Source organism: Sebastes fasciatus, chromosome 21 (assembly GCF_043250625.1).
Source record: "Sebastes fasciatus isolate fSebFas1 chromosome 21, fSebFas1.pri, whole genome shotgun sequence".
Classification (NCBI taxonomy): Eukaryota; Metazoa; Chordata; class Actinopteri; order Perciformes; family Sebastidae; genus Sebastes; species Sebastes fasciatus.
Genome location: NC_133815.1, coordinates 18,290,591 through 18,310,043, shown reverse-complemented (window position 1 = coordinate 18,310,043; position 19,453 = coordinate 18,290,591). Strand labels below are relative to the sequence as shown.

Below are 19,453 nucleotides of genomic sequence, written 5' to 3'. Positions count from 1 at the left end.
TAATAAAATTATAATAAGCTTAACCAACTAGTATTTCTTGTGCCAACTAGCAAGGGTAGCAAAGTTTGATTGACAAGTCGACTAATAATGCTCATCCCTAATAGTTATCACGAGGTGCAGCTGCATTTAGCTCTTCTTATAAGTTCCTACATCTTGTATATGTTACTCCCCCTGCAGAAAAGGAAATAGTCCTTATAGATTCTGACAGAAGGAGAACTGATTTGGGACACTTACATTTTCGGGGAGGACAGGCGTCCAGGTAAAGAGGACGCAGAGAATTCTGCTTTCATCTTGCTCTTGGCTCCTGGTCCCAGCTTTTTCTTCTCCTCTCCAGAGCTCGCACTGGGTTTCTTTTCCTCTGCTTCACTATAATGATGTGAAATAAGAGTCATTATGCCTGCTCCTATTTTGAAAATGGTTATTTTTCTAACATAATCATTATTTAACAATTCGAGACAAGGGTTCAGCGGGCATTTTTTTTTTTTTTTTTTAGCAATTGAGATACTTTTATCTGGAGCCAGTTTCTCCTCAAATGGGTATAGTTATCACAAGGTACAGCTGCAACAGCTCAGCCCTTGCTAGATCTATTTATCAATCAAAGACCATATGTGACATATCTTTTTGGGATTGTTTCTAAGACTTTTTCCCAACATTTCGGTCTGTAATTGGGCAGAAAGGGTTTCCACACTGAACGTATCCATTAACTCAGATCATTGTGTAGTCAGGAATACTTTTCACTTGCCCTAAAATTTATAAACCATATAACCATCTCTTTATAATGTGTGACTGCTGGCAGACACGCTGAGCACGTGTGACGAAGGCTTGGCATCGCTGTCATCTAAAGCTCATCGCCTCAACAAGAGGGATCCCCGCCACGCACAGTACGTAGATATTTCAGGGCATATCTTACGAAAGGAATTATCACATACCCACTCGGAGACGCAAGACCAAGATTCTTCCACCTCGGACATGGTTCATATTTCTTCTCGCCGTCCGCCTTGTTCGGCGTATGCTGTTGCCTCGCCTTCTCATGCACATTCTTTTCCTGTTGCTCGTAAGACCTCTGGGGTTGGCCTTGTTCCTCCGCATCAACCGATTCCACATGCTGGATCTTTTGTGTTGATGGAAGTTCTTGAACTGCAAAATCCTGTTGGTAAGTGGAAAAAGACAAAGACTGGAGAGTGAGGGGAAAAAAACCTCTTTCAAATCGCACCAAAATTCTAGTGGTGAGATATACAATACAATTTTTTTTGTAAGAACGTATTTACTGGGGTTGTAAATTTCTCTGAACGATGCTTATTAAAACAAAATAGTCATTCTGATGTTCACTTGTGCTTCTTGTGAAGCTGTGCACCATATTTTCCACCCACCATCTGACATGATGCCTTTCTCTTCATTATTTGAGAGACACATTATAGTTTAAAGAGGACCTATTATACTTTTGTGCTCTTTCCTTATATTATATCATTTTTTGTGCCTGTAAAAAGTCTGTAAAGTTACAAAGCCCAAAGTCCTCGCCAAAGGGAGTTCAAGGGAAATCCTGAACTGCCTGAAACGTCTTGCTTGAACTCCCGCCTTTTCTTCCGTAACGTGGTGATGTCACCAAGCAACACATAACATGGCCTAGCGGCTAGTTTGGCATGCCATCAAACAAAGCTAGTTAGAGCAGAGCTGGAGCGGAGTCTGAAGAATTTGGTTCGGTTGACCAAATCACAACAGTGGGCCGGTCATATTCAAGTCATTTCGGAATATGTCCGAAATATGTCCGAAAAAAGGAATAAAAAAAAAAAATCGGAAAAATGTCCGAAACATGTCTGAAAAAAAGTCAGCAAAAATGTCAGAACAAAAGTCAGCAAAATGTCCCAAAAAAGTCCATGTAAACATGTTCTAGTAGAAACCCCAAATACAAGTATGCACCTGAAAATAAGCATATTAGTTCCTCTTTTATGTCTGACAAAGTGTTGGCCATTTCACTCCAAGAAGAGGCCTACAGTATAAAAACTACATAGCAGTATCAGTGACACATGAGAAACATAAAGTTCACATAAAAGTCCTTTCTCAACAATATGCAGACCTGCATAACAATTCAGTCTTTATTGAGGCATTGGAATAGAATAACACTTTCCCAATGCTTTACACAGAAGAGGTCCCCCTCTGTTAATTGGCTGAACAATATCTAAACTTTTATTGTTTCTGTACATTCCTCCACCTAAAACCTTGCAGCTTGGCACACACAAAGTAACGCCTTTGTGTCACTGTTATTCAGTTTTTTTTTCTGAAGTTTTGAAGGTCTTTATACCAAACTTTACAACATACAGTATATACTAATGCCAACAAGACACATATGAATGGTTTGCAGGCGGGAGAATTTTTAATCACAGACACCTGCTCTGCAGAAATAGCTCAGTCTGTCATTAGCTGTTAGGGGCTCAACATTTTTAAGGGCAGGGAAAAAGAATTAAGATATAAGTATTTCTATGGCTCGTGTTCACGCACAAGCTGGAGCCAAGCGTGCCTACATTACTTTTCCAAAGACTTGTTTTTCATAAAACACAAAGTGACCCGCTATTGGAAACATACAAGTCAATTCACCCAACCACAGACCCACAGTCGGACTTTATTAGGCTAACCGACCTTCTTTAATTCTATTATATGTGAAATGGACAAATCCATGCGCTTACGCAGAAGGGAGCACTCCACATTCCTGGATATGCCACAGTAAGAAGTCCTATTACAGGTAAAAACACTACAGGCCTGGAGACAAACGCTGTGTTAAAGCTGCAGAAGGGAAACTTTGAGCAAATATGATAAAATGTTATTTTTATAAAACCCTCACTATATTCTGACAGTGGTACATGAGACACATGGGGAAAAAAATCATGCTCCTCTGTTTCCTCCTGTGCTCCTAATGGTATTTGCAATATTCCACTGTGATTGAGAGAAAATAACCAATCAGAGCCAAGCAGTCTCTACAACAGCTGTCAATCACTGCTTGCAAAACTCCGATCAAACAGCTCTGATCAAATATGAATCAAGATTCTGTTATTGTACAGAAACATCTTGGTGTGTACTGTTTAACTGTACAATGAGAAAGTTTGTGACCCTGCCGCCATGTTGAAAACCAAGTCGAGCCAAAACCAAGCACCACCGGAGCAAACTTTCTCGTTTTACAGCTAAACAGTACACTACAAGATGTTTCTGAAAACATTTAAGGAGAGAAATAGGCATTACACTAACAGAATCTTGATTCATATTTGATTTGAGTTTGACCATTTGATTGGAGTTCACAAGTTTCTCGAGCAGTGATTGACAGCTGCTGTAGAGAGTCCTCGGCTCTGATTGGTTGTTTTCCTTCGAAATCTTTCAAATGCCATAGAGTGCTACAGCAATGAGCGCTCAAAAAGCACTTCCAGTTCCCTTGTCTGGAAGTCAATGGGTTTATTGAATGGGTTTTTGGTTAGATGCCTGAAATTTGGTCTGTGGTTAACACAAGCTGAAGAGATTTTGTTCCAGGACATAAAATACATGAATAAATGCCCCACTCGTGAATTTTGAAGCTTGTGTCTTAGAAAAAGGCGGTTGCTAACAACTGGCTAAATGAGACTACTAAACGTCATCACGCCTCGTTGTGTATTCCCGCTTTCATGCGACCGTGGTGTATTTCGTTTATAGCCTAACGTTAACTTTTTACTTCTGCCGATTGCATTTACACTTAAAAAATCATAATAGTGGTGTTCATTTGTGAAGGTTATCTTGATGAACCAAATGTGTAAGTATCATAAACGTGTGTTTGCCACAGAGCTTATTTTCTGCCATAATCTAAAACCCAATAGAAAAATCCCATTGTTTTTTTGTCAAGGGAACCCAGGGCGATGCTTACTTCCTGGTTGGCCTACAAAAATACGTCATCCCTGGAGCACTCTATAAGGAGCACTAGGAGGATAAAGAGGAACATGATTTTGTTCACAGATTATCTGTCTGACCTACTACTGTCAGGATATAGTGACCGTTTCATAAAAATATAAAATACTTACGCCTGCAGTTCTAAACTAAAAAAAAAACACTTTTATAGCAGGTGACATTCAATCATTAGCACTTTTCTCATTTCTTCATTTGAAAACTCCAACTATTTAAATGAGTTTAGGGTAGACTTTCTTTTAGAGTTTCTCATTACTTGATCCATACTGATGGAAAATCAGCAGTGCAGCAAATCTGAAGCCACCGACCATAAAACATCTGTCAGTGGTAAGATTCAAACAGTCTCTGATTATGACAGTGAGGCAGTCTCTATTAAACTCAGGATGAGAATAACAAAAACAAATCTACAACCCAGGGAGTTCTTTACTCTTCAGTGAGCGTCTTGTGCATGCAAATACGCCGCATGTCCAATTTCCAATCACGCTGTGATGTCAAAACGAATCCACAACACTGAGCGGAGAAGACGAGTCTGTTTCCTCCCCTCGTCTCCTTTGGCTGCCTCTGCTCATTTGATTGAGGCTGTCTAATCTAATAGAACTGCTAAAAAAGACCTGCTTCCTCACTTTGGAAGTGAGCAGATATGTTTGGAGATTAGGTGTTGTTATCTTTGGCTATCGCCTTCTAAGTTTGGGCTCTCCGCTTCGCAATCAGGGAACCGAGCCGGAGCTATGCGAGATTGTGTTTCTGACAGACGCCGCTGCTATTGCTCCCTCAAATTAAAACTGGAATGGATCATGTCCACGAGAATGACTGCAATTACTTAATATCTCAGACACAGGATGCACATTGCACCATTTGATTGCTGTCGTCAGCAATCAATCAAACGAGTTTCAAAGCGATGCGTGTTGAAGTTGACCCCATCATATGAAGGTGATTAGCTCGAGAAGAAAATGTTCAGCAGCGAGAGTGAAACAAAAAGTTACAGGACACAGCGAGGCCCATATCAAAGGAGTTCAAGAATCCAGAATAAAAGACCTTGACAATGATTTGTGCCTCCACAAACTGGTTCACAGCAATTTTTACTGCGGCTGTCCATCATTTTTAGATGGTTCAGACTCAAAGCATCATTCTTCACACAGGACTCGTAAAACATAAAAGCCTCAATGTCTTTTTTTACACGCTTCAGCCTGGCACTACTCATTGGTTTATTAAAGTCTTCACTAACCCCATTCCAGCTTACTGTCCTATGGACCAATAACAATTTCACAGATAGAATGGAAGTGCTATTCTACTGGGTACACTACACAAAGTATTATCTTAGTATGAATCCATTTGCACACAATTTAAGGCCTTTACACACTGGGGGCGTGATGAATAAACAACACTTAAAGTCAAAATATTCACCTGCAAATATGATGTCTTTAGGGCTTTTATTGTGAAAGGTAAGAACGGAAGAGGTGGATCTGGTTTACCCTGCATTTGTCAAGGTTGAAAGTACTAATCAAGCTTGCTGTCTTGGTTCGGACTACGGAGCCTCCATGTCGTTGTTTCATAAACATAGGCACAACTCAACCCGTTCACCACAACTTGATTGGTTGATGCCTTTATTCATGGCAGGAAAGCTCAGAAAAATCAACCTCTTTCCAAAAAAAAAAGTATGCCGCTTTTTCACTGCGTATTATTTGTGTTCTATGTGAAAGCACTCATGATAAAAACAACAGTTCGAAAAAATATGTTGACGACAATCCCAGTGTGTAAAGGCCTTAAGGTTGTGTCCAAAATCACTTCCTTGTTCACTCATTCACTTCCCATATGCTAGACCAGGGGTCACCAACCTTTTTGAAACCAAGAGCTACTTCTTGGGTACTGATTAATGCGAAGGGCTACCAGTTTGATACACACTTAAATAAATTGCCAGAAATAGCCAATTTGCTCAATTTACCTTTAACTCTATGTTATTATTAATAATTAATGATATTTATCTTTGTGAAAACACTGATCATGTTAATGATTTCTCACAACAAATATATAGAAACAGATAAATATCAATATGCAACACTTTATTTTTATATTTTCTCTAAGTGCACATGTTTTTCAAATTTTTCAAACATTTGAAAATGATCACTTCTACGACAGTCTTGTGAAATCACAATATCCCATTTTAACTAGCTAGCCACTAACATTTTTTAACAAATCATGAATTACTTTGCACCATGTTTGTACAAATAATAACTCATGTAAAATACAAAAATCAACTCTCAAATTTTTAAATAAATCATGTCACACTTTGAACTGGACACCAAATCTGTTATCTGTTTCTTTGTCAGTTAGTGGGAAGCCTGGCATTGCATGCTGTTAACCAGTGTGTTGTACTCTGGTGTGTAACTTGACACTGCAACTCTGAGTGAGTCTTGCAGATGTGCATCAGTGAGGCGTGTTCTGTGTTTGTTCTTGATGAAGTTCATGTCAGAAAAGGCTGATTCACAAAGATAAGTTGAACCAAACAGGCTTGCAACCTTCATAGCTGCTGCGCATACACCACTGTACTTTTCTGTGTCAAGAAGGCACCAAAAGTTTGGTGCAGCCTGATGGGCTTTGAGGTGGAGGTCATTTTGCAGTGTTACAATTTCAATCTCCACCTGTTCAGCATCCAGGCTGAATGTTGCACTTAACTGCTCAGCAATACATGATATGTCCACGTTCATGAAAGGATTAGAAATGAACGACACACATGGCTCAAGCTGATCCAGGTCACAAAACCTGTTCTCAAACTCTTGCCCAACTCTGTTTATGACCTGAGAGTACTTTTCTGCAACTTTGTCAAAAGCCTCAGATGCAGAAGCATTGTCTTTCAGCACCATCTGCACAGAGGGAAAGTGCAGCACTTTTTTTCTCTGTAAATGCACAGAGAAAAGGTTCATCTTAGCTTTAAATGCATTTAAAGCACTTATCATATCGGCGACAGTTTTACCTTTGCCTTGCAGCTCACAGTTCAAACTGTTCAGTTTCCCAGTAATGTCCGTTAAAAATGCAAGGTCAAGTATCCACTCAGTGTCCTCCAGCAGCACGGTGTCCTCACCTCTGGACTGCATGAACTCTTTAATTTCACCCAAAAGTGACAAAAAACGTTGCAAAATTCGTCCCCTGCTGAGCCATCGGATTTCTGTGTGTAGTAGCAGGTCATCATATTCAGCTGACAGCTCCTCCAAAAGTACCTTGAATGTTCTGTGCTGTTTAGCTCTGGAGCGGATGCTGTTTATGATCTTCACGACGGGAGTCATTACGTGCTCAAAGCAGATCACTTTTGCACATAAGGCCTGCTGGTGTATGATGCAGTGGTACTGCAGAAAGTTTGGGAACTCTGGGTCAGCTTTACAGTGAGCAACGAATCCTGTGTGTCGGCCGATCATAGCAGGAGCCCCATCCGTAGTCACTGATACCAGCTTTTCCAGCGGCACCTTTTTTTCCACCAAAAACTCCTTCACTGCGTTATAAATGTCAACTCCCCTCGTAGTTGTCTTCAGGGGCAGTAGTGTCAGAAGTTCTTCTTTTGTGGAGAAATCATCAAACACCATCCGGATAAAGACCATCAGCTGAGCCGTACTGCTGCTGTCCACCGACTCGTCACACTGGATGCTGAACCACCGGCACCTCGCCAGATCACGGTCCAGCTGGTCGGCCAAGTTCCCAGACATCATCGACACTCTTCTTACCATTGTAGTTGCCCCGAGTTGAACATTGGAGAGACTGGAGAGTACATCGGTTCCATACTTCTCGTCTTCAAGCACAGTTTTAGCAATTATCATCATTGCTTCTTTGACAACCTCCCCGTCTGTAAATGCCTTCTTTTTCTTCATCAAGAATTGCGTAGCTCTAAACGAGGCTTCGGTTGCTTTTTGGGAGTTTTTAACCGGTCTAGTGAAAAAAGACTGCTGTTTGCACAAAGCTGCCTTTAACTCGCGGGCTTTTTCTGCTCGCAGTGCGCTGCCCGGTGGGTAGTTAGCATGGTAGCTTGTGTGACATGTAGTGAAATGTCTCTCCACATTGTGCCGCTTTGCTATCGCCACAGTTGCCCCGCAAATGAGACACACGCAGGATCCTTTCACAGTGGTAAAAAAAAAAACTCTACCTCCCATTCGTCGTGAAAATGATGTTTTCTTTCTTTTTTCTGCCATTTTTTGGGGTAACTCTTCTCCTCATTTTCGTTGCGTCTGCTAGCTTGTTTGTATGAGCGCAACAAACGCTACGTTTTGGTCATGCGCACAATACTGACCTTTGAACTATACTAGGTCAGAGTTCATTTATATTAAACACAAAAAACATTTTAAATTTTAAGTGTTTTTATATATATATGTTGTCATTTGTAAGTTACATGCAAGTCTGATTTAAACAACAATAGCAAAAAAATAAAATAAATAAAATTTAAAAAAAATAGAGGCAGCTCACTGGTAAGTGCTGCTATTTGAGCTATTTTTAGAACAGGCCAGCGCGCGACTCATCTAGTCCTTACGGGCGACCTGTTGCCCGCGGGCACCGCGTTGGTGACCCCTGTGCTAGACACTCAATAGTAGTATACTCTATAGTGAGCAGTAAACTGAGAGTTCAGACATTTTTTATCATTGTCACTGACAAATGTAGTCACACAACAATCATTAGTAGTACATGTCATGGACACTTTTTTTCTTTCCATGTGGTACATAAATTTCACACAATCAAATAAAATGGTGGAGGGTAGATATAGTGCACTATATAGTAGATAGGGAGTGATTTCGGACAGAGCCTCAGGGTCTACAGCCACACGAGTAGTGCTTTAAGCTAAATTTGTGCAGAAATAAATGCTGCAGCTCCTCAAGACCGACAGAGGTTTCCCGTGTCTTGTTTCCCTGCTGCTAAGTGAAGGGATGGGGGTTAACTCTGTAGCGAGTAACGTTATTGACTCCGGCCCAAGCAAGACAAGTTAACAATGTTTGGGTGTTTGGTTTGTCCTTCTGGGCTACTGTAGAAACATGGCGGCCGGCTCCATGAAGAGGACCCGCTCCCTATGCAAATATAAACAGCATATTTTAAGGTAACAAAAACAGGACTCTTATTTTCAGGTGATAACACACTGAAAACATACTTATTAATATTATATACCATTTCTGCCAATAGATCCCCCGAATTGTTACACACTGATCTTTTAATAGCTTGTGTTTGCACAGAAAAATTAAATCTCACCTGGAAGAAAACATTTTCAAAAACGTTTTTGTTTTCACAGATGAAAAAAAAGTAAGTTTGAAAAATGATCCTGGCAAAACTTTTTCTCACTTGCGTCTCAGGGCTTCTGTATAAATCAAAGAACTGGACAAATAAAAACTTTATGATACCATGAAAGTGGTGCAAGATGAAAAGTCAGGGGATCAACAAAGTTATTACAATTCCTCCTGAGGGGAACATGAATGTTAGTTCAATCCACCTCATAGATGTTGAGATATACAGTATCACTGGCTAAGAGAAAACTTGGTGGCGTTAGAGGAAAAGTCAGGAAATCGCCAAAAAGTCATAACTACGCATGAAACCCCCACAAAGCTCGGTTATTGAGGAGATACTGGAATCTTTGCTGTACGGCTTCATCCTCTGGAGACCATGAATTTATGTTAAAAAATGCATGCCAATCCATAGAATAATTGTTGATATTTCAGTCTGAATCAACTGACCGACATTGCCAGCCCTATTATTTAATTGTCCCATGGGATTTTCTATAGAGCTATACTGCTGGCATGGCTAATAAAAAAGTTTGCGCATTAATGGCTGTTAAAGACAACTCACAGCAATGTACAGCAGTGACTGTAAAAAATATATCCTAGCATGGAAAATCCCAATGGACAATTAAATAATAGGGCTGTAAATCCATTAATATATGTAATCACGATTAATCGTACGATTGTCCATAGTTAATTGTGATTAATTGCAAAATAAAGTCACATTTTTTATCTGTTCAAAATGTACCTTAAAGGGAAATTTGTGAAGTACTTAATACTCTTATCAACATGGGAGTGGACAAATGTGCTACTTTATGCAAATGTATGTATATATTTATTATTGGAAATCAATCACCAACACAAAACAATGACAAATATTGTCCAGAAACCCTCACAGGTACTGCATTTAGCATAAAAAATATGCTCAAATCATAATATGGCAAACTGCAGATGGGGAGACCCATAGAACCCATTTTCATTCACATATCTTGAGGTCAGAGGTCAAGGGACCCCTTTGAAAATGGCCATGTCAGTTTTTCTTAACGATAAGTTAGTATGACATGGTTGGTATCAGTGGGTTCCTTAGGTTTTCTACTTTCATTTGATATCAGTATCTTCACTCTAGCTTTAAAACTGAGCCCGCTACAACCTAAAAATCACAGGTTGCGTTGGCGCATTATTATCGTGTTAACTTTGACAGCCCTATTCAATAAGGATTTTTGTTTTGTATAAATATTTCTGTTGTCTTTTGTTCCTAAGGCACTTCACAGGCAAAATAGTTCTGCGAAATCATCTGGCCTTTAGTTTTTGAAAAAGCATTGGAAATATGCATAAATTCTATTACTCTGACAGTTGTACTATTTTTTTCTTTGAGAGCAAGATCTGCACTTACATTTACACTACATTTTACAGAGAATGACATCATAGCAAATAAAACACAAAAATCTATACATGATTTTTTTTAAAGATATAAGATCAATACAAAGCAGGCAGTTTTAATGCTTTGATGATGCCACATTTTCCAACAAACATCAGAGCGAGTGAGGAAAAAAAGAGATCAGATTTTTAAATGATTAACAGATTTTTGGACGCAGCTGGAATCTATTATTGAGGCGATTTGTTATGTCGTCAAATTACTAAAGCAGGAAATAGCACTACTGAATAAATCACGCGTATTTCAATGTCTGGAAGTGAGCGCGTGTCTGTCTGTCTGTGAGTGTGTGTGTGTGTGTGTTGAGGGGGCGGGTGGTGGGTGGGATGGGGCTGTGCTGTTTTGATGTTGGAACACGGAGGAGGTCGGTTTTCAACACAGTGACAACCAGACACTAGCTCACTAACGTGGAACAGCACAGACACTGATTACACAATCCTAACTCTGTTTACGCGTATGAGTCACACAACATCAGCGATCAAATCAGAGGTTTAGAGAGAAGGACCTTGTTCGTGGGACAAAGAGGCATTTCAACACCCACACATTCCCGCTTTGGGAGCTAAATATTCAAGGCTACAAAAAGGAGGTCTTAATGTGTTGATGATAATTGCATCTGCCTGTATGTATTCCACTGTACCTGCTTGTTTATGTTCTCGGCGAAATGTGGAGATCTGCTCTTCAGAAGAGTTCCCAGGTCTTTGTAAATATCACTTGTTCGCTCGTAGCCACTCTCCTCCCCCTCCTGTTTTATGCCCTGTGAAAACAACGTGAAAAACAGCTTCATTAATTCTAAAAACCACAATTATAATGTGACCCACATGTCAGCTGGAATAGCTGAGGTTAGAAAGCCCAGAGTATCTCCAGGCAGCCTCGAAGAGGAAGTGTAAAACCATGTAAACCGCTAAATTAGGTTTAAGACACTACTGCTCTTTGAGGTTTCATTTGCATCAATGTCACCCGTTCGGTGTGAGGTTGTAATTTTTTCACCTTGGCCGAACCATTTCCAGGTGAAGAAACAGAGGCAGGAAACCTATGGCTTGTCAGCAATGTCAGTGAAAGAGTGAAAGGTGCTGCAGCATGCAAAATCTTCTCTTAGAAATGATTGCTAACACATTCAGAGAGATTCCTGGAATTTGGAAGCTCTCTATGCAATAGCACACTTAGGGACTTTGGGGGGACGGACGGACGGACACTTAAAAACCAGATACAGTTTGTGATTTTTTTGACAATACAAATTTGAGGTATATTTATGAACATAATTGAAAACTTTGAGTTACAGTTTGACAGTTTATCACATGATCATAAGTAAAAACACAAGCATGTTTTACTCATGCTAAAACGTGAATTATGTTAAGAGACTTTTAACAGCATCAGAAGACATTACTAACTTAGCTTTTGTTGTTCTCTAGTGATAATCAACGTATTGTAAACTTTTATCTGCAACTTTTACAACATTATTGCATATTCTGTCTAAAGATGTTGGATGCAGTATACCACTGTGCTCTATGTTTCATTACTGGGTGGGGTTATCTCGTAGACCACTGTACTTTGTTTAAATACCCCATCCAGCTGGAGCAATGAACTGAGGGACTTACAAATGTCAGAAGCGATTACTCTCTGTGAACTCAAGTCAGTTTTAAAGGATCTGGAAAATAACACTCTTGGGCAATGCCTCTGCTATTAAATGTATTGTTTTTCATTTTATTTTGCTAGTTTTGGAAACTCATAACTGTTAATGGATTGGTGGTGCTGTTCAAATAAATTTTTTTGTTATATTTATTGAAATTCTCATTACATCCCGACAGCAATCAATAAATCAAATGTTCTGACAAAAAAAAGAAAGAAAATCTGGTATCTATCTACCTGTCTGTCTACGTACCTGCCTATCTACCTGCCTGCGCGCTCTCTACCCGTGCACTCATTGCACGTCACCGGAGTCTTCAACAAACTGCTAGCTTGACAGCTGTGAGTACTAACAATAGCCACGTATTTTGTTTATGTTGATAATGATAATTTGGGGAGAGGAACTAAAGGAACGAACTGTCAGTGTTGCCGACTTGGCGAATTTCTCGCTAGATTTAGGGACTTTTGGAGCTAGAGTGCTTGTAGCTACTTTCATTGGAAAAGAGTTGGCAACACTGGGCTAGGTTTTTCAGTTGGATCACTTTTAAAATCAAGTGAAATGTTGCTCGTTTCTCAGCATTACTGACCCTAGCTTTAACTGCACATCGTCATTATTCCTTTGTAGCATGTGACAGTTGTCTTAGTCTGTTTATGTTGTTTGATTTATTGCTGTAATCATGTTTTTAGGACCTCTTGGTCTCTCTTGAAAATCTGATTTTGAGATTTTGTTGGTGACAAAGATACACACTAACTATATTTAGTAAGTTCTATATCTTACACTCAAGATTTATGATTCAAGAACAGTACTAAAGGAACTCAAAATATTTTTTTTCAAAATCACTGGAGCACTACATACCATACAGAAGTGAATTTGCTGTCACTTAAAGGGATAGTTTGGGTGTTTTGAAGTGGGGTTGTATGAGGTACTTATCCATAGGCAGTGTAACACCTACAGTAGATGACGGTCAGCACGCCCCAGTTTTGAGAAACAGACGTAGAAGTATCAATACGTAAGATAAGCAATGTACTGCTGTGGACGGGACCGGCAGCAAAATGTATTTTAGACACCAACAGTTTAAGTGTACACTATATTTTGAATATTTTCACCGCTTTACCTTGCTGTCAGACAGCCCTTTCTGACGGGAAACTGATACCGTTTTATATATTATATATATATATATATATATATATATATATAATATATAGGCTATATATAATAGCCGATATATAATATAGGCTATATTAAGAATATTTTCACCGCTTTGTAGTTTTAAAGGGTTAGTTCAGATTCACCAAAGTCACTCAATAACACAAACAAACTAACCGATCGAGGAAGTGGTAGACCAGCAACTCAAGTGTTCTGCGAGGCAAAATTACTATTTTTGTCAAAGGAGTCTGGTGGCTTTGAAGTGAGCATAGATAACAGCCCCAGTTCCCTGTCGGAATGGGCTGTCTGATGGCAAGGTAAAGCGGAAAATAGAAAATATTCTAAATATAGCGAACACTTAAACGGATATTGAGTTTTTTAGGTGGGCCTTTCTTTTAGGGATCTAAAATATGTTTTTGCTAACAGCCCCGTCCGTGCAGTAACTCCTGTCTGTTTCTCCAAACTGGGGCAGTACCTACCGTCATCTACTGTAAGTAATACACTGACTATGGATAAGTACCTCATACAGCCCCACTTCAAAGAATCTAAACTATCCCTTTAACTGACTGTACAATGATGAATTGGCCCTTCAGACATTATTTTCCAGAAGGTAACCTCCCTGAACATTTCCTCACACAGCAACAGGAAACAACATTACGTTGACTGTTGCAGCTTCACAGTCCACAGTGCTTTATCTTCCTAGTCTTACCCCATTGAGGAAAACTCCAGCAGTGCTGCAGGTGATGTAGAGTGTCTCAGTGTCACAAGGCTCAATCACGAGGTAACAAATCTCATCAAGGGCCTGTCTCCACGGAGGGGCGCGGCAGCCATTTGGAAATATGTAATCTAAAAAGAAAAGCAAAAAGAAAGTTGGTACTTGCACAAAACTTGCAGCAAACTTTATATTAAGTAGTGCAGCCTGACAGCAACGACAAATTTGTCTCCAAAGGAAGAAGGAAACAGAGGAGCAAAAGGAGAAATCATCACAAATGCCTGGGCTGCTAAAGAGGATGACATAGTGCTCCAAGCGCAGGTCTGAGACATGGGCCCATAGTTTCACTGGCTATATAAATCATCCACTAAAAACAGAGACACTTACTAGTGACACTATCATATTTAAAGGCTGGTTGGGAAAGTATTTTCATAGACTGTCAATTCAACATGAGAAATGGGGACTGCTTTTACCACTTTGTGTGTACATGCTTTGTTAGGCCATGATGAATACACTGCAATGAGGCAAAAAACACACACTGACTAACGACTTGGTAAACTGGATCCTGACAGATATAATGACTTCCATGTCTTTTGTGGCGGCATAACACAGACTTTTTATGCTTCGGAATATCCAGCATTAGTGTTAATAGCGATTGCTTTCCTCGCAACCAAGTGAAATGTGAAGATAATTTGAACCTGATGTGTATCGAACCGACTTCAACACCCTCTTTTCCCCTTCGCTGCAGTGCTGTTTCAACAGCTCCACTTCATTCTTCACTGCGGCGGGGTCCAGCTCGACGTGTCTGTAATGAAAATGTAGGAAAACAAAACAAAACAAACATCCAATTCGCCTCATTAATTCATGGTTCCTCCTCTAAACCCGCTGCCTACTCCAATCTAAAACAACAACGCGTCGCAGTGGTTCACTGAGTGAAAGAGGATATCCGGGGAGGATGGATAGATAATCAGATTGAATGCTGGGAGAACTGGAGATGGAAGAAGCACCTACCCGGCTATCTCTTTGAGGCACTTGCTGAGGAGCTGGTTGTCCATATTTTGGAGCAGGAGGAACAGCTTGACTTTGACCTCCGAGTCCTTGCCTAGATCTTCCTCTTTCACGTTGTCTATCAGACTTAGTACATCAGTAGGAGCGTCTTGTTTCTCTAGGATGCTGGCAAAGCTGGGACCAAGAATCTTAACCACGGCGTCTCTATTTTCTGAAAAATAAAAGAGGTTAGCCTTATTGAATGTTCAGATTTAAAACTGATCACAGTGTTTCCGAAAATGTGAGGTGGGTTAAAGCGGCAGTAGGTAGGAGTGGAGAAAATATGATTTTAAAAAGTAATTTTTTTTATTCACTATATCCTGACAGAAGTGCAGGAGACCGGTAATCTGAAAAAAAAAAACATGTGCCTCTGTGTCCTCCGGTGCTCCTACTATATGGCATCTGCAAGATTTCACAGACTGGAGGAAATCAACCAATCAGAGCCGAGCTGGAGCCTTGCCGTCTCTGAGCAGCTGTCAATGACTCGCAAACTCCGATCAAACGGCCAATCTAGGCAGCGCTGATCAAATATGAATCAATATTCTGTAACTGTAATGCCTATTCCTCGCATAAAATGTTTTCAGAAACATCTTGTAGTGTACTGTTTAGCTGTAAAATGAGAAAGTTTGTGACCCGGCAGCTATGTTGAGATCAGTTGAGGAAATACCAAGCACCGCCGACCAGCCGGAGCAAACTTTCTCATTTTACAACTAAACAGTACACTACAAGATGTTTCTGAAAACTTTTTACACAAGAAATAGGCATTAGAGTAACATAATATCAATTCATATTTGATCAGCACTGCCTAGTTTGACCGTTTGATCTGAGATCGCGAGTGATTGACAGCTGCCTCCGTTGAATGAACAGCCAATAGAAATGCTCTCTTTCTCTGAAATGACCTGTGATTGGCCAAAGATTTTTTAATGCCTGAAAACAGAGCCATGAGGAGGTGCAGAAGTCTAGATTCTCTCAGAACATTTGAATGACAATATGCTGAAAGGTTATTATGGAATTTTTTGCCCAATGATGCCAAAAATATTCTGCCTACTGCCGCTTTAATTTTGAATGAATAAAACAGAAGGCCTCATACAGAATTTTTTCCATACATGTTTCTTTTAGTAAACTAATCCCGCATACTATCTAAAGAAAAAAAAAAGAAAAAGAAAAACATATTCATCATGTATTCTTCTGTCAGACAAATACATATTACCTTATCTCTTTTTGGCAGCGGCCCTAAAGTAAATATATATCTGTAAAGGATTACCAATGGCAGGATAATTGGATGGTTGTAGAGGATAACTAGCAGGACAAACAAATTAAGTCTGTGGGTTATGGAGGTATGCTGGTGGCTAGACTACTTAGGATGCAAAGTGGATTCAAATCTCATCCTGTGGTCATCATGCTTACCTTCTAGACATGCTTGAACCTCCTCCAGCTTCTTATCATCTGCCAGATGAACAAGTTTAGAGAGCTGGCTGAAGCTGCGTACATAAACAGTAGGAGGGGAGAGCTGCAACAATGGACGCCCTTCACCGTCTTTCTCGTGGGACTGTACATCTGAGTCACTGAGGGGAAAAGAAAAAAAAACTTCAGTTTTATCCCTATTATTACTTTTTTTCATATTAGATTATAAATGGCAACACACTTAAGAAAGATCAGAGTCTGTACTTTTTGTACTTCTCCCTTTCCAAGCTACCAGATACAAAGCTAACCACACTGAAAGTGAACCAGAACTTCTGATGAAATAAAATGGAATGTACTCAGTCTAACTGAAGCTGAAAAACAAATTAATTATAGCCTACTGCTTTCAGTATAGCCAAGGTAAAATACATTTGGACACCATGGTGACAGCATATCCTGCACAGACACGTAATACTGAAAGCACTGGCCAACCAGCTGCCTGCCTCATGATTAGACCAACCTGATGTCATAGTCTGTTTTGAAATCAGATGCCACTAAAGTGGTACTCCACTGGAGAGGCTCCTCGAACACATGCTCTGCGTCCTGCGGGTGTCGGGAGCTGAACTGCTCCACAAAGCACAGGATTTCTTTCAACAAGGACTCATTCATTGGCGTGGACTCAAGTTTGCCAGTACCAGAGCCGGCCGTGGTCCACTGGGCTGCCCTCGACAGTGAAACCCCCATAGCTCCGAATGGGATATTCTGAAAATAAAAATAAAATAAAAACAACACTAGTATCTTAATCACCTTTGGATACTGGATTGGATATCGGGCCAATACTGACTCAAATAGCTGGATCGGATATCGGTGACAATGAGGCCAATCTATTCTATGTTTATATACTACATTCATTATATATTTTAATTCCTGTTTAAGTTTTAACAAATTTGTTGATGCATTAAAAAGGTTTACACCTAAATTGTAATTCCTGTTGATTTTGAATTGTTTTTTGATTGCTTCTCAACTGTGAGCTATTTTTCTTTGTCTTATGAGTAAACTGAATATTTTGGGGGTTTTGGACTGTTGGTCAGGCAAAACAAGCTATCTGAAGATGTCACTTTGGGCTTAAGGGATTTGTAATGTGTATTTTTCACTATTTTAGATTATTATTATTTTTTTTATATTATCTTTATTGACAAACTTTAAAGATAACACATACATAAAACAAAAATCAAAACCCGCAACCCAACCCGAAAGTTCACGCACCTGCACTCGCACACACACACACACACCCACACACTTTTACACCCGGGGAGGAGTGATACAAATAACTAAGAGAAAATGATCTAAACCGCATGTCAAGGACAAAACATACATATCTTTACATACAGTATCATCCACGTGATAGTTAAGTGCAAGCCGTCCATAGTTGGAGTATTCAACAACAGAACAGAGAAAAGGAAAAACAAAAACAATCAATATATGAATAGAAATATTTTCAAGCTGAGTCCAAATATTGCAGAAAGGGGCCCCAAGATTCTTCCCATTTATGTTGACATTTTAAATTATTGGCTTGCAATTTCTCCATGTGGATAACTGAGACCAATTCATGCAACCAGTTTCTGAAGCATGATGGAGTTGGTGTCTTCCAGTCTGTGAGAAAAATTTTTTTTGCTAATACCATGCCCATCAATAGAGCTGTTTGAATATGTAAAGGGAGAGTTGAGGAGTCCACTGAGGATCCAAAAAGAGCCAATTCTCTGTCAGGAGAGAGTCCTTTGATAAACCCCAGAAAAAAATAAAAAGATTCTTGACCAAAACTGATAAATTAATGGACAGTCCGTCCCAGAATAAATGCAGCAATGTACCATCATTTGATTTACATTTATCACAAATTGGAGACACAGAGGGGTAAAATGTATGTAACATGACTTTAGAATAATGAAAACGGTGAATCACTTTGAACTGAATTAACCTATGTCTGCTATTTATTGAACAACTATGAATACGGGAGAGTGCAGTCTTCCATAGCTTATCAGGCAACACATAATTGATTTCCCTTTCCCAAGCCTTCTTAATACAGTTAGCAGATTCAGAATCTTTAGAGAAATAATTCACAAATTTGGAGATAAGCTTCTTACTCTCTGGTGAAAGAGAAAGCAATTCTAAAAAAGCGTGTCTCTCGCAAGTGGATTCAAAATTATGATACTTATAATTACTATTTTAGATTATTAAATTAGCTATGCTTAACATGCGTGGATTTTATGGTTAGTTAATTAATTAAGAGCTCCTTAAAATATAAGGTCATGAGAGGTTTGGGATCTTAAAAATAGGTCAAAGGGCCATGAAAAGGGGTTAGAAACTCTAAACTATATTACCCACAATCCTTAGAGCCTTAACTTGACTGTCATGTCACTCAAACACATTCTTACAAAAGTATAAGCAAGCTAACCCTTTTTTTAACCTTTCAGTAACTTTTCTCAGCCAAAAGACAACACTGGATATTATTAATATATTAATACACTTTCTAGTTATGCAGCTTGAATATTTGCACACATACTTGCTGTGTTATTTGTCTGTATGTCGACGTTTAAACGCGTTAACCATGCTATCTTGTGCTTTAGCTGTGAGCTAGTTAACGCGTTTAGTCTCGTTAGCAACGCTGATAAACAGTGTTTACTTTACGTTAGCTCCAAACTACAACCATGTTCAGCTTTCCCTCGTCAATAAAACACACGTTACATGCTTCAACCGTGGTTTGTAACGTCTACACAATATACTTTAAGAGAAAACTTACCGTGTGTGTCAAGTTTCTTCTCTATTTCAAAACTTTGGTAGCAACGGTGTCCATGGCAACCTCCCTCATCCATAACCGCCCCCGTTGGTTGCTATGATACATCCAAACACAACGGAAAGCGAGTTGGGTCAAAAAT

The 19,453-nt window shown here is 39.5% G+C and overlaps 1 protein-coding gene across 2 annotated transcripts in view; it reads right to left on the bottom strand.

Annotated features, from left to right (window-relative positions):
• Positions 1-19,452, bottom strand: part of odad2 (outer dynein arm docking complex subunit 2) — a 64,674-nt gene extending 45,222 nt beyond the window's left edge. Inside the window, exons 1-9 of one of the 2 annotated variants that reach the window (XM_074621793.1) lie at positions 19,318-19,452; positions 17,041-17,282; positions 16,527-16,684; positions 15,084-15,291; positions 14,771-14,877; positions 14,070-14,206; positions 11,228-11,344; positions 930-1,147; positions 235-366 (exon numbers count right to left, since the gene is read on the bottom strand). In XM_074621793.1, coding sequence (XP_074477894.1) covers positions 235-366; positions 930-1,147; positions 11,228-11,344; positions 14,070-14,206; positions 14,771-14,877; positions 15,084-15,291; positions 16,527-16,684; positions 17,041-17,264 — 1,301 coding nt within the window. In that variant the 5' untranslated portion in view covers positions 17,265-17,282; positions 19,318-19,452. The remainder of the gene's footprint in view (positions 1-234; positions 367-929; positions 1,148-11,227; positions 11,345-14,069; positions 14,207-14,770; positions 14,878-15,083; positions 15,292-16,526; positions 16,685-17,040; positions 17,283-19,317) is intronic. The other variant, XM_074621792.1, reaches the window with a different exon arrangement.
• Between the last annotated feature and the right edge of the window lies 1 nt (position 19,453).